General features: G+C 44.0%; 3 protein-coding genes across 10 annotated transcripts in view; 1 reads left to right on the forward strand and 2 right to left on the reverse strand.

The window, feature by feature from the left end:
- Positions 1-14,504, forward strand: part of BLOC1S1 (biogenesis of lysosomal organelles complex 1 subunit 1) — a 1,086,347-nt gene that overhangs the window by 63,865 nt on the left and 1,007,978 nt on the right. The window lies entirely within an intron of this gene.
- Positions 1-14,504, reverse strand: part of PPP1R1A (protein phosphatase 1 regulatory inhibitor subunit 1A) — a 200,799-nt gene that overhangs the window by 27,951 nt on the left and 158,344 nt on the right. The window lies entirely within an intron of this gene.
- On the reverse strand, positions 236-2,378 carry LOC126931186 (glycosylation-dependent cell adhesion molecule 1-like). The gene is made up of 4 exons (XM_050749095.1): positions 2,315-2,378; positions 1,600-1,644; positions 618-827; positions 236-366 (listed from the first exon to the last, which is right to left on the reverse strand). Exons 1-4 carry the CDS (start codon positions 2,376-2,378, stop codon positions 236-238), a joined length of 450 nt encoding a protein of 149 aa, XP_050605052.1.

A 14,504-nucleotide genomic window follows, 5' to 3' on the forward strand; every position in this document is an offset into this window, starting at 1 on the left:
AGGTTTGTAAGCTGAGGTGGATGACAGGTTTAACCTCAAAGGTCAAAGGGATAGGGTAACTAAAAAAGAAGCCCCGTACAGTGGGGGCATCCTGCCTCTCTTCCTGAGCCCAGCAAACCCACCACAGAGTCAGACTTGGGACGCAATGCTTTAATGCACATTTTGAGGAGCTGAAAGATGGTTTTGGGATGCAGCTTCTCCCACAGCCCAGTCTGGAATTCAGGCACCCTCATCATTAGGGCCTCTTGACATCATTGGCGCTAGGGATTAGGTTTTTCAGATAGTTCATGATTCCTTTCGAAGCTTTGTCCAGATTCTTCCTGACTTTATGGCCCAGTTTGGAGAGTTTTCCCTCTGAGGTGGTTGCTGAGGAGTATTGGGAGGGAAATGTCAAGTTAAGGCTGGTTCCCTTCCACCCTCTCCCCTCCACCCCAGCAACAGCCTTTCACAGGACTGGCGATCAATGCTTCATTTGACTCGCACTTGCATTTAGTTCTTGTTCCTCCACAGCCTCCTTTCTCTTTCTAACCCCACCTATTTCCACCCAAGTAGCTCCCAGCCCCTTCCCTTTCCTGCTCAATACCTGCCCAGCGGCTTCCCCCTTCCCTGGCTCATACCAGCCCTGGGCGCCCGTTCTGTAGTCTCTTCTAATTGGAGCTTAACATTTTTGAAATTGTCCTCTTGGGGCATGGGCTTTTGACTCTTTGCTCTTTTGACAACATTCTCTTTGGAAACCAGCTCTTCTTTGGAGATGAAGGACTCCTTAGAGAGGTCTTCATCAGAAACGTGGTCCTTCTTGGGGTGGCTGCTAGGGGTGACCTGGGCAGCTGGAACCAGGAAGATAAAGGGAATTGGGGGCGGAGTGACAGCGCATGTTGAGAAGCAGCCAGCCATCCTATGTCATGTCCCTTAACATGTGGAGCCTATCAGGGTTGAGTCATTGCCTAATTAACATACAAGTAGGACTGAGGTCCTGTACCAGAATCCAAATCTATGAGCACCTGAAAGGCACATCTCTGATTTTGAATGCCATTGATTAGGAATTCCACTTTCCCTAGCAAATTTACCTTCCCAATGAGAAGAGGTTAACTTTGCAAACATAGGTCCCATTGTCTGGCCCATTGGAGGAGTTCAGTAAATATTGTTTTTTTTCTTCTGAATTCTGGATATTGCTTGAATCTGCCTTCTCTGGCTTCTCCAAGGTAGACTGGGGGAAGCTAGCCTGAGATTAAACCATGTCTATGGATAATACACAAAGCAGAATCCCGCAATGTTCATGGTTTTGGGCTGTGGGGAGCCTGGAACAGATGAGCCACTCCAACATCCTCACCTCCATGAGCTAAAACCCTTGACCTGCTAGCACTTGGGTGTGAGGTGTGGTCCCCACTCCTATCTCCAATGACTAGCCAGCAGAAAGGGCTGTTCAAATGGTTCTTGGCCCTCACATTTTGGCCAACTAGTGCAGCAGGAAGGATTAAGGTTCAATACTAGGAGGGTTTGTCTTTGCTCCACTTCTTTCCCAGATGGAGAATTCATCATTTACTGGACAATCTTTTACCACCATTGACTTACTTTAAAGGATGCCAGCATGAGACTTACAGGCATCTGCAGGCTGAGTCTCTGAGTGAATTTCACCTTCTGGCTCTGAAAGAGAAGAGGTTAAAGTCTTCAGAGGTCTCAAGACAGTTAACACATGAGTTTTTCCCTCTGTAACCCCTTCTGCCCCAGCATTCTCAATCTTCCTTACCTTCCTCTACATCCTCCTTAGCATTTCAAACATACTTTGTAATTTATTTAATATGTTCATTGTTTGTTACTTTCTCTTAGAATGTAATTTCAATGATGACTGTCTATTCTATTAGTGTATCCAAGTGCCTAGAACTACGTGTCTGACACAGAGTTAGTGCCCAGTAAGTAGCTATGGAATGAATGTGTGAGTACATATTGTATAGAGGGAGGCACGAAAGTCCAGAGAAAGGTAGTGACTCTGCCTGGACTATCCAGCATCACCAGAGGCTGGAATCTGATCTGAACCTCCACTGACCCATAGTGCATCCTGATTTGGATCTGTTTTGGCCCCTCTGGCTCCAGCTCCGGGCTTTCTAGGTAGCAGAATTCCCGGAATCATATGCCCTAGTCCCTCACCTCCATACCTAGGACATCCAGGTGTGAACTTTTGGTTCTGTAGCTTTCCATCTCTCCACACAGCATATTACAAGGATTAAGGAAGGCCCTTCCTAGTGCTGAGGTCTCTCCAGCTGACAGCTCAAAAACCTTTAGGGGACCGAGGGGTGTGGAAGGAGACCAGACTCACCATCAAGGATGGCGAGAGAGGTGGAGGCTAGGCTGGCCAGCAGCAGGACCACGAAGAACTCCATGGTGGAGCTGTAGCAGGATCAGTTTTTCTGGGGGAGGCTGCTGAGAGTTGCTGAAGAGGCAGCCTGGCAGGGCTTTATCTACTTTGAGGTAAGGATGGATTCTGGGGAAACTGGACCTGGGAACATACTAGGTTTCTCCTCCCAAGTTTCCCATTCTGAATAGGTTTGCTTTTGGGAACTGGAGTTTCTGGAAACCAGTTAACTGGAAAGTAAGGCCCCCAGCCTTCCCCCTGGGCCCGGACCATGCCAAAGGTGTGTCGGCTCCAGAAGTCCTTGGAATAAGGACCTGGGTGTGAGTTTCCCTCTTTCATAGTACTCATTACTGTGTAATTTTACTTTCATTTGTATGATCATTTAATCAACATCTATCTCCTCCAGAAGAATGAAAGTTCCAAAATGGCTGAGATTACATCTGTTTTGCTTGCTATTGTTTTTCCAGTACCTAGCAGGTATCTGGCACATAGGAGAGTCCTAGGAAATATTAGTGGAGTGAATGAATCAAGGGATGGTCAGGCTGTCCTCTAGGGCAGTGGCCCCCATCCTTTTTAGCACCAGGGACCAGTTTCATGGAAGACAGTTTTTCCATGGCCAGGGGGAGGATGGGGATAGTTTCAGGATGAAACTGTTTCACCTCAGATCATCAGGCACTAGTTAGATTAGCATGCAACCTAGATCCCTTGCATGTGCAGTTCACAATAGGGTTTGTACTCCTATGAGAATCTAATGCTGCTACTGATCTGACAGGAGGCACATCACGGTGGTAATGCTCACTTGGTTGTTGCTTACCTCCTGCTGTGTGGCCCGGTTCCTAACAGGCCACAGACCAGTACCAGTCTGTGACCTGGGGGTTGGGAACCCCTGCTCTAGGGTGTAGATAAAACTCCCCATCAGTTCAGGAATGAAGGCGTGAGGCAGTTACAGAAATTCCGACTACATGCCAAGTAGTATCCTGAGTTTGTTCCCATGGGATATCTCATTTAATTCATGATGGTTTGGGAGGTATGCGTTATTTACCAAGGAAAAAAAAAACTGATGTTTATAGAGGTGAGGTTACTTGCATAAGGCCACATATATGGGTGGATTTGAACCCAGTTCAGTCTAACTCCACATCTGGAGTCTAGCGCCTCTAAAAGCGGACAAGATGGAGCAGTCGGATGCCCGGAAAGGCATCTGGAGAGCAGATGAGGGTTGTGCGTAGGGCCTGGGTCTTGGTGGTGGGCCTAGGAACTGATCTGGTTGATCTCGTGTCCTTCTCCAGCTGGAAGTTTGATATTCTCTCTGAAACCTCTCCAGGAAGGAGAAGGCTGCTGTACCCTAACACTGAGTCTCTTGTCCTCAGCAGGGAGCGTGGCTTGCTGGGAATGTGCATAGGTAAGGTAATGCCTGGAGACCACAGTTGGCTGTGCCAGCCAGTGTGAGACCTGTGCCGGGGAGAGCCCCAAGGGGCTGGCGGTTTTCTTCCAATTGTTCTGGCAAAGCTCTCTCTTTAGGCAAGGTGGTGTAGTGAAGGAAGTTTGTCTTGGGCTGCCTCCAACCACCCCTTCCTCCCTGACTCCTCCTCTCACCAGCAACCTCTCCTCCCATAGCCCAGGGCACTTGGGAACAGGACGGGGGCAGATGAGGGCATTCACAGCAAGTCTATGAGGGTAGGGTTTCAGCTCTGCAGGCTTATTTCCTAATATACATAATTCACATGTTGAGGCTCTCATCATCTGCAGACTAGGCTATTTTAGTTTTTCACTGCTCTTCTTGCTTCCAGTCTGTCTCCACTACAGTCCATTCTTCATACTAATGCTGGAGGGATCTCATGAAGTTCATGCCACTTCTGTACTCAAAAGTCTTTAATGACTATCCATCACCATGGGATAAAGTACAAACTCCTTGGTCTTCCACCTTCACAGCCTCATTTCATACCCTTGTGAATTATTCCCTACTCACTGGAGTGTTATACTTGGGTTCATGCCGTTGCTCTGTCAGGAATCTCCTTCCTCTCCATCTGCCTGCTATGTTCCCACAGCATGATCCAGATCAGATGTCATCTCCTCCCTGGAGTGAACACAACCTTCTCACCATCCCTCCTCCCTTGGTTAGTCACTCACCTCTGTGGTTCTACAAGGCACTGTTCATGTCTTTATCTTTTCATTATTACATTCCACTACTATTTATTAAGTGCCTGCCAGGCAGCAAGATTTGGAGATATAATGGTGAAAAAATCACCTGGACCCTGGCCTTAGGCCTTTGTTGTCTAGCACTTATCACACTCTATTGTAGTGGTCTGTTTTGAAATCTATTGCTGTTACTGGTCAGTTACCATGTTGAGGACAGGAGCCATAGCTTACTTGTCTCTGAATCCCAATTTATTTAGCGCAGATCTTAACTCTTGCTAAGTTTCCAGTCTGGTTTGTCAAATGAGTCAATGTGCCTTTTCAAAGATGGCCCCTTGGGGATATGTTTGTTCAACAAAGTATCTCTTTAGTGTGTGTGGCAGGGGACTTCTGAGAGGCCTCCTCCCACACAGAGTTCAACAAGAATGTCTGCCCTACACCAGGTATGGTGTGGGTGTTTAAGCTCCAGTGCTGAACAAAACAGACCAGGTCCCTCCTCTCCCGGGTAAGGGTGCCAGATAAAATGTAAGTCACCCAGATAAATGTGAATTTCACAGAAACAATGAAAATGTTGTCAGTATGCCTCAAATATTGTGCAGTACCTAAGTATGTCTCAAATATATCTGAAATTGCATTTAACTGGGTGTTCTGTGTTTATTTGCTAAATTTGGCTCCGAAGGTTCCAGACCAGCCTCAGACTTGGATTAGAAGCAGGCAAGGCTTTCCGTGTCCATCCTTCCTGATCTGTCCTTCTCAGAGCCCAGTCTCATCCTGGATACTCAGTTACGGGAAATATGTCCTGGAGAGGTGACCACGTGTCTGCCACACCTATAACTCCCTTCTGAGAAATGAGGTCACGTGGTTCTTTGCATACAAGATGCCAGACTTTGGGTCAGATGTCTTTGTTACCCTAACCACTCCTATTTGTGAGGAAGTCTGGGCTTATTCAGAGGTAACAATCAACAGGCTGGACACAAGGGAGCCCATGGCCTCTCAGGAGAGCTGTCCATTTCCAGGGCTTTCTACTGGATGGTTCCTAACCAGGCGAATGAGGTCACTCTCAGTGAAGTTTGAGTCAGAGAGACAGAGGGAAAGAAAACTCAGAGATGTAAAAACAGTAGAAGAAGAGAGAGAGGCCAGGATAGAGGGAGGGAGAGATGAAGACTCCTGTCTAGGGGAGCCCTTGGGCCTCAAGCTATGACAAAGTGACTGTCCTCAGAGCGGCTGAAGGGGCTCACAGCCCAGCGGGTCTCTGCTTGGTACTCCGTGAAGCCTGCTGCCATGGCTTCCTGATCTTCCTTCCTTCCTTCTGTCACTTAATGGAACCTGAGTGAATCTTGTAAACTTGAAAAAGCCTATTTTTAAAGCTCCACCCACCCCACCTCAAGCATCATTAGCTTTTAGTCAGGACACCTGGGTCCAAGATTCAGCTCCGCCACGGACTCACTCCGCAGTCCTCAATCGGCAGCCGCACCCCCCAACCCCTGCCCCACCGCCACTTCTCTGGACCTCATCCTTTTCCTCAGCAAGGAGAGGGAGAGTCCAGATGGATCTCCCAGGATCTCTAGGACTCCTGTTCCAAGACCTGACACCCTCTTGGAACAGGGGTGGAAAACTTCTTGGGAGATTTTTATTCCAAGAAGAACGGCATCAGGCTGGTTGCTCTCAAACTTCACAACCAGCTGGGGAGTGCATTTCAATCCCCTTTCCTCTCCAGTTAGTAGGCCTGGGATGCAGCCCAGGAACTCACATTTAAAAAGCAGCGTCCAGAGCGGTTCTGATGCTGAGAACAGGACTACCCTAGGCAGACAGAATGGCTTCTACACCAAAGTTTAAACTTATTTTCTGGTAAGGATTTTGGGAGGTACAGAGTCTGTTGTTTTGGTTGTTTGAGTGTATGAGTGTGAGAGTGTGAGTATGTGTGTGTGTGTGAGACTGAGTGTGTGAGAGTGTGTGTGTGTGACAGTGTGTGTGAGAGTGTGTGTGTGTGTGAGAGAGAGTGTGTGTGAGAGTGTGTGTGTATTTGTGTGTGTGTGTGAGAGAGAGAGATAAGGGGGGACATCACCATGGAGGCTGCTGCCCTGGGGCAGTGGGGCTGGAGAAGAGAAGGGGAAAAAGGAGACCAACATTCTGTGAGGTCTGACCTTGAGCCAGGTGCAGGATTATTTAATTCTCATAGGATCTACAGGATAGTATTGACAGTCTCTGACAGACTGGGAAAACTGAGGCTCAGAGAGGTTAAGTACATTTACCAAAGTGACATAACAGCAACTGGCATGGCTGGGATTTGAACCTGGAACTGCTTGGCTCTGATTCCCATGCTCTTCCCATAATGTCTCACCCACACCAAGCATCACTAGAGTCAACGTCACAGTACAGCAGCCATAAATCCTTGGCTTCCTGGTGGAAATCCATTTCACACATTCTGTGCTGTTTCCCACATATCCATTGACTATTCTAGGAAATCAATGTTTCTGCCTCCAAACACTTCCCAAACTTCACCTCATCCCCTGTTACTGGAATAGGGAGGGAAAAAAGTCATCGACAGGGGAGCTTGGTGGCTAACACGGCCAGAGGGAGCAGGTCCACATTGGAGATGGGAGAGTCATTAGAGAAAGGAGTCAGGAGAGAGCCAGCACAGAGGAGATAACTGCAGAGAGGTTCCACTGCCGTGGAACCCTGGTGTGGGTGGGGAGGGCGAGCAGCTTCTGTCTTGTTCCCAGTCCGGATCTAGCAGTTCTTTCTGAGTGAGTCTCTATTCCCTTCTTCAGGGTCCATTGCTGTCATGTCCATTCCAGCCATATCCAGTTTCTCCGCGGGAAGCTCTGAGCCAGACTTGGCTCAGCCTGGGCAGTCTGTGAAAACACACTCTCTCTCCATCTGGAAGATGGGGCCTTGGGAATGTTACCCATGTGGGCTGGCTGCTCAGTGTCCCACATACAGCCCCATGCGCCGGGTTGGGAGTGGGTGAGTGGCCGTGGGTGTGGAGCTGGATGGGCCAGCTACATGGAAAGGTGCAGTTCCTGGCATGCCTCGTGATCACTCACCCATCTATGGGTAGGCTTTTTCCTTTCCTCTTAAAGCCCTTAGGAGTCAGTCGTCAAACTACACAAGCAATTCCCAATTGGATGCTTCGTGTCAATAGCTCTGTTCAGCGGGGTTATATTCCAGTGTGAGGACTGTAAGCTGTGAGAAGGGGCCACAGCCAATCAGGATGGTTGGAGGGTAGACACCCTGAAGGCCAGGGCACCTGTCTTTCCCACTTGCACATCAGGAGGTGAGATACAAATGGCAGAGTACACAGTCAGAGGATGGAGGTTGTTCTTGGGGAAGACTGAAGATCAAAAAATTTTGGAATTCTGAATCTGGAAGGAATCATGTGACTTGTGAATCACAGAGAGGACTCTAAGTAAGGGAAAACCAAAACAGGTTGTGGTTGTGACCCGTCATGGTCACATCTGTGTGTTAGGGAGATTTGTATTCCCACTAATTCCCTCCTGGGCATGGGGAAGAGGGTTTAACACTGGGGCGCTTGTTTAGGGATGTACTGGCTTCATAACAGAGACTTCAGATGCAACCCAGAGCACCCAATTTCCTACACAGTCTCAGGTAGGATGCTCTTACCTGGGAATAATGGACAGTCCAATTTAGTTGGCTCAAACAATAAAAAAGGCATATCTCATGATGCAAGAACACTAGAGGTAGGCTTGGTAAATTCAGCAGCTTAATGAATTCACGAAGGACTTAGATTCTTTCCATTTCTCCATCCTACTCTTTTCTGTCCAACAGCCTGGTCTTCTGGCTACCTCTTTTCAGGTAGCAAACTGGCTGCTGCCGCACCAGGTGTCACATCCTCACGATGTCCAGAGGCAGAAAAATGACCCTTCTCTTCCTGTGTTACCTTTTACGATCAAGAGAATCCTTTCTTGGGAGTCTTGATAGCATACTCTCTCTCATGTCTCACTAGCCAGAATGGCATCACGTGTCTTTGTGGGACATGTCAACCAGGCTTTGGCAAAGGCAACGGGACCACTTTGATTGGCTCTGGCTGACTGTGATTCATCTCCTGATGGGGCCTGCCTCCCCAGAAACACATGGCCATGAGAAAGGGGCATAGGGAATAAAATCAGTCTGTCCACAAGGAGAAAGGGAGGTGCAGCTATTAAAAAGGCAACCAACAGCATTTAATGGGCATATTCAACATTCTGAACCTGGGGTTCAAATATGTAATGGTTTTATTTTCCTTTAATTGCTGCCTTGAAAATGCTCCGGGGAACCTCCATTTCTAATCGTTTAATAATATCTCTGGTATATTCTATAGGTAAGTCCAATTTAACATTTCAATTTCACATCCAATTCAACACTCACTTTCTCTACCTCCTTTTTCTTTCTTCTAGTTAGTTCTCTGCTCCTCCCAGCTTGTTTAAGCAAGAAGAGACAATCAATGAAAAGAAATAAACATCCCTTATCTGATTGCTCTCAGACTCTTTTCTCGGCTAGCACAGCTTCTTAGGCCAAGACCGGCTGATCATGTCCTCTTTGTGGCAAGAGGCCAAATGATGGCTGTCTCAAGGAAGGGGTGCATATGTGAGTATTTGGGGCACCTGCAGGACCTCCCTACTGTACAGTTTTCTCTTTCAACCACCCTCAGCAGCCATTCAGCAGTCCACCCTATATCTTCTCACATCGGGGGTCTGCTTGTCAAGTGACTGCCCCTTTTGAGTCGGATGCCAACAAGATGGCTCAAGTCACAAGATCTGTTTAATCCACAGGAAACTCTTGCCCTCTTTCCATACCAATCAGTATAAAAGGCTGCTCATCACACTCCTTGCCTCCGTCTAGTCTTCTATTTTTTCCTCTATTTGAGCAGGCACAGAGGGCAGATCAGCAAGTCCGCTGTGCAAGCAGGTGTTGAATTTGGAATGAAATTTCATTCTTCCTTTTGGCAGGCACCAAGCCCTTGCTGCTAGGCTTGAGGGTGGAGGGAAGGGATGACAACTCATGACCCTAATAAATCTCCGATATTTTCCTTCTCGCTCCTGTTCTTTACACATACCGGGGACTAGGGTGATGGTGACAGGACAAATTCTGTGACTTCTGAATCAATCCTGAGGGATGTGTCTGGTGCCTCCTTGTTAGCTCTCTTTAGGTTGTAGAGTACTAAGCACTTTACTGTTTTCAACTTGTAGCTATAGTTACAATAGAGATTTTATTTGGCATCTTTCCAAGTCATCCTACCACCCTAGCCTTTCAAGTAGCTGGGACTAAAGGTACGTACCATCATGCCTGACTAATTAAAAAAATTCTGGGGGGATAGAGACAGGTTTCTCTATGTTTCCCAGACTAGTCTTGAACTCCTGGCCTCCAGTGATCCTCCCACCTTGGCCTCCCAAAGCATTGGGATTAGAAGTGTCACACATGCACCTGGCTTTATTCAGCATCTTATTTTAGGTGTCTGCTACAGTTCCACTTTTGGCTGTCCATCATTTATAAACACCATTCATCACATATACATACTTAAATGTTTTTGTGCTAGATGAAACACATTGCCTCCATCTCTAAAAGAAGACACCTGAAAGCTTCTCATCTGTTTACTGTACCTAATTGCAGATCGAGATCTCAAGCCTAGTTGTAATTCCTTGATGTCCTATGACCTATGTTTACAAGATATACATCATTGAAACATACAGTATACACTAGTGGAGAAGGAAGACTGGAACATATAATGAACAGTTCCATCAAAAAAGGAATGATGATAAATTTCTCCAGTAGCCAGTGATTCACAGTAAATATTCTGCTGGGCAGAAATAGCAAGGATGCCCTGCCTAGCATTGAATCAGCACCTTTTGCTGGCCAATTTGTCAGCCCTCAGGTCTGTTTTCTGGGAGGATCTACTGTATATTGTCCTTGAGGACCATTATCTCTAGGGTGGACATTGAACAGAATGCCTCTGAGGGGATTTACTTCACTTTACAACAAGCCTATTTAAAGGATTGGTTGTATTCATTTTGGCCAATTCCTACCACACTCATTCTAAATCAGCCTTCCACCCAAACCATCCCACTGAAATTGCTCTTGTCAAGATAGCCATATTACTAATTCTAATGGTCAGTCCTTAGATCTCTTATTTTACCTACCAGGAGCATTTGACACAGTTGATCACCTCATCTTCTTGGAAATACATTTTTTTCTTTTGGCTTCAAGGACACCACGTTTTTCTGTCTTTCTTCCTGCCTCACTGGCTGCTGCTTCTTTGCTGTTATTTCGATAACTTTCCCCAACCTCTAAGTATTGGAGGAGACATTTTTCTCTATTTATAGTTCTTTGGCCATTTCATTCAGTTTCATAACTTTAAATCCTATCTATATCTCATCTATGTATTCATTGGTCCTAAATGTGTATCTTCCAGCTTAGACCTCTCCTTTCAACCCCAGCAAAGAAAAAAAGTGGAAAAAATTGCTGAAATATTGGTGAGAAGGAATAGGATGCCCCATATCTATATTTCTTCTCTAAAAAGTACTTCATGTTGCTGTGTCCCTTTGGTCTTCTTCCCCCACATCCTACCATGTTAATTTTTCTAGAATTTTAGTTTTGTGATGTTATAGATTTAGTTCTATGACATTCGCTTCTTCCTTTCTTTCATTTCTTTAGATAATAATTGTTATCTTTCCCATATCTCTTGGGGCAGGTTCCTAGATTGATTTATCTGAATGCTTCCATGATTGTTTTCTAAGTAGAACATTTTGTGGCCAACCTTTTGAGTGTGGCTTTATTACCACTACCATTTAAATGATAATATCACCTTTAAAAAATATGAATCTTGAATTGTTGTCAAAGTCCTTTGGAGCATTGTGAGGATATAAACATAGGCTTTTTATTTGTTAACCATTTATATATATATGCACACAGATATATATTATATATTTATTAACCATGTATATTATATATAATTAAATTCATACATTTTCTAATATCAAACCAGTCTTTCACTCCTGGCATGCACTCTACTTGCTGCTAGATTTTATTGATAGTACCTCATTTAGAACTTTGCCCTAATGTTTACAAGTAAGAAAGATTGTTCTATATTTTCTTTTATGGTGGGCAGTCTTTTGGGCTTTTAAATAAATGATCTGCTGACTTTGATATGTATTTGGAAGGGTTCCTCTTCTCTGTGTTCTGGAACAGTTTAGTGAAATTGGGTTCCTTAAAGGGACAGAGAATTCACTTGTAAAATTCTCTGGGTGTGGTGCTTTTTGGTGTGATAGCTCTTGATATTTTCTATGTCTTGTATCGCAACTTATCTGTTTGTAGTTCACCTCATCCAGGGTCAGTTTTCTTGGATATTTTTTCTTTTCTTTTTTTTTGTTTTTTTTTGAGATGGAGTATCACTCTTGTTGCCCAGGCTGGAGTGCAATGGCATGATCTCAGCTCACTGCGACCTCTGCCTGCGGGGTTCAAGCGATTCTCCTGCCTCAGCCTCCCTAGTAGCTGGGATTATAGGCATGCACCACCACACTCTGCTAATTTTGTATTTTTAGTGGAGATGGGGTTTCAGCATGTTGGTCAAGCTAGTCTTGAACTCCCGACCTCAGGTGATCCGCCCTCCTTGACCTCTCAAAGTGCTGGGATTACAGGTGTGAGCCAACGCACCCAGCGGTCTTGGATATTTTTTCTAGAAAATAATTCATTTCACACATGTTTAAAAATCGATTTACTCAGGTTTAAGCAAAATGATCTTTTCATTATTTGAATTTCCTTTTTACCTTTGTAATGTTCCCATCCTCATTTCTTATTCTGGTTTCTCTCATGCCTACCCTCTTTACCTCTCTCTTTTTTAAAGTTAGATAATAGTTTATATTTTCCATAAATAATTAGCTCTGGATATTTTAAATTTAGATTCTATAATTTTCTGTTGTCTATTCAATTAATTTTTGCTTTTACTAATTTATTCTTTATGTTTTCATTAAATTTAGTTCATTCTTTTGAGTTGGGTGTTTAATTAATTTTTAAACATTTTTTGATTAATGTTAATATTTAAGACTTGAAATTTCCTGTGCACACTGTTTTAGCTATATCTCATTGATTTTAATATATAGTATTTTCATTATTATTTTATTTTAGATAGCAATTTTGGTTTTGTTTTCTTCTCTGAATCAAGAGTTGTTTAAGAGGGTTATAAATTCTCATATGGATAAGACTTTAAAAATTACTTAGTTCTGTTCTTAATTTCTAGTTTTATTGTGTTATTATTGGGGAATGTTCATTTGCATCATTTCTGCACTTTAGAGTTTATTCAAGTGTTGGTTAGGAGTGTAGACTCTGGATCCACACTGCGTGGGTTCAAGTGTTGGTTAGGAGTGTAGACTCTGGATCCTCACTGTGTGGGTTCAAGGCCTGGTTTTCCCATGTATCAGCTGCATGACCCCAGGCATCTTGTTTAACCTCCCTGTGTCTCAAATTTTATCATGGGGTTGTTATGGGAATTAAAAGAATTAAGATCTACAAAGTACTGATGAATAGTACCTGGTACATTTTAAAGTTTGACAGATATGTTAACCATTAGTATTCGTATAGTTGTTTATCATATAATTTTTGATGCATTTTTCAAAAGTTTCTGAAATGAAAGGATATTCTGGTTTTTCAGGAGTATTAAATTAACCCTGTTTTCCCGTTTAGGTTACTTAGATACTCTGTAGTCAAACTTTTCTTGTTTATTTGACCTTTATGGCTTGAGACAGGTGAATTAGAGCCTGCCCAACTATGAATCTCTTTGCATTTCCTGAAGTTTTGGTGCTCGTTAAAAGGTGCAGAAATCTTTGTGTCTGTTTTTAGTGTGGAGTGCAACCTTTATTCTTTTTTTTTTTTTCTGATACGGAGTTTCGCTCTTGTTGCCCAGATTGGAGTGCAATGGCGCTATCTCGGTTCACTGCAACTTCCGTTTCCTGGGTTCAAGCGATTCTCCTGTCTCAGCCTCCTGAATAGCTGGGATTACAGGCTCCTGCCACTACGCCTGGCTAATTTTTGGCATTTTTAGTAGAGGCGGGGTTTCACCATATTGGCCAGGCTGGTCTTGAACTCCTGACCTCAAGTGATCTGCCCACCTCGGCCTCCCAAAGTGCTGGGATTACAGGCATGAGCCACCGCGCCCGGCCCCAACCTTTATCCTTATAAATACTTCTCCTTGTCTCATTTAATATGTTTACTCTGAAATAAATATTGACTGATATTAAGATCAAGATTCTGTATTTTTCATTTGCTTGGTGGGTTTTCACTCATCTTTTAACTTTCAATCCTTCTGAGTTATTTAAATGTTCTTTTTCTATTGAATTTTTTGGTAATTCCTACCAACAAGGATATTTCATCATAACCTCAATGCAACCATTAAAATTAGGAAATTAATATTTGATACACTACTGATACATTATAACCATCTCAACCATACACCCCATTTAGATATTTCCCATTGTTTCAATAATGATCCTATGACAGAAGGATCCAGTCCAAGATTATGCATAGCATTGAGTTGTCACAGTTCCTCAGTCTTTCTGTGACTTTCATGACACTGACACTTTTGAAGATTATAGACCAGTTATTGTGTAGAGTGTCTCCAATTTGGGTTCATCTTATGTTCCTCATGTTTAAATTTCAGGCTTCTCACTTTTGGCAGAAATATCAATCAATCATACAGCATTCTCTGCATTGCATTCTGTCAGCGGGCACATTATTTTGATTGATCTGATTTCTGTGATGGTACTGATTAAGGTGATGTCTGCCAGGTGTCTCCACTGTGAAGTTACTCTTTTTCTTCTAGTGTAATTAATAAATATTTTGTGGAAAGGTACTTTGAAACTACATAAGTATCCTTTTCCTTATCAAACTTTTACCAATTAGTTTTAGTGCTCATTGATGTTTCCTGGTTGAATTATCACCCTGATGGTTGCTGGATAGTGATTTTCTACTTCAGTCATTCCTTCTGAATTCATTAGCTACCATTCTAGTGTAAGAAAAACCTTTCTCATAT

The sequence above is a fragment of the Macaca thibetana genome, chromosome 11 (assembly GCF_024542745.1).
Source record: "Macaca thibetana thibetana isolate TM-01 chromosome 11, ASM2454274v1, whole genome shotgun sequence".
NCBI lineage: Eukaryota > Metazoa > Chordata > Mammalia > Primates > Cercopithecidae > Macaca > Macaca thibetana.

Excerpts from the sequence above, each read along its gene's own strand:
- LOC126931186 (XM_050749095.1), bottom strand. The coding sequence starts at position 2,378 with ATGGAGTTCTTCGTGGTCCTGCTGCTGGCCAGCCTAGCCTCCACCTCT. Across the intron at positions 828-1,599 it reads GACTCAGCCTGCAGATGCCT|CTGCCCAGGTCACCCCTAGC; the intron begins GTAAGTCTCATG and ends TCCTGGTTCCAG. Across the intron at positions 367-617 it reads AGAACGGGCGCCCAGGGCTG|CAACCACCTCAGAGGGAAAA; the intron begins GTATGAGCCAGG and ends AATACTCCTCAG.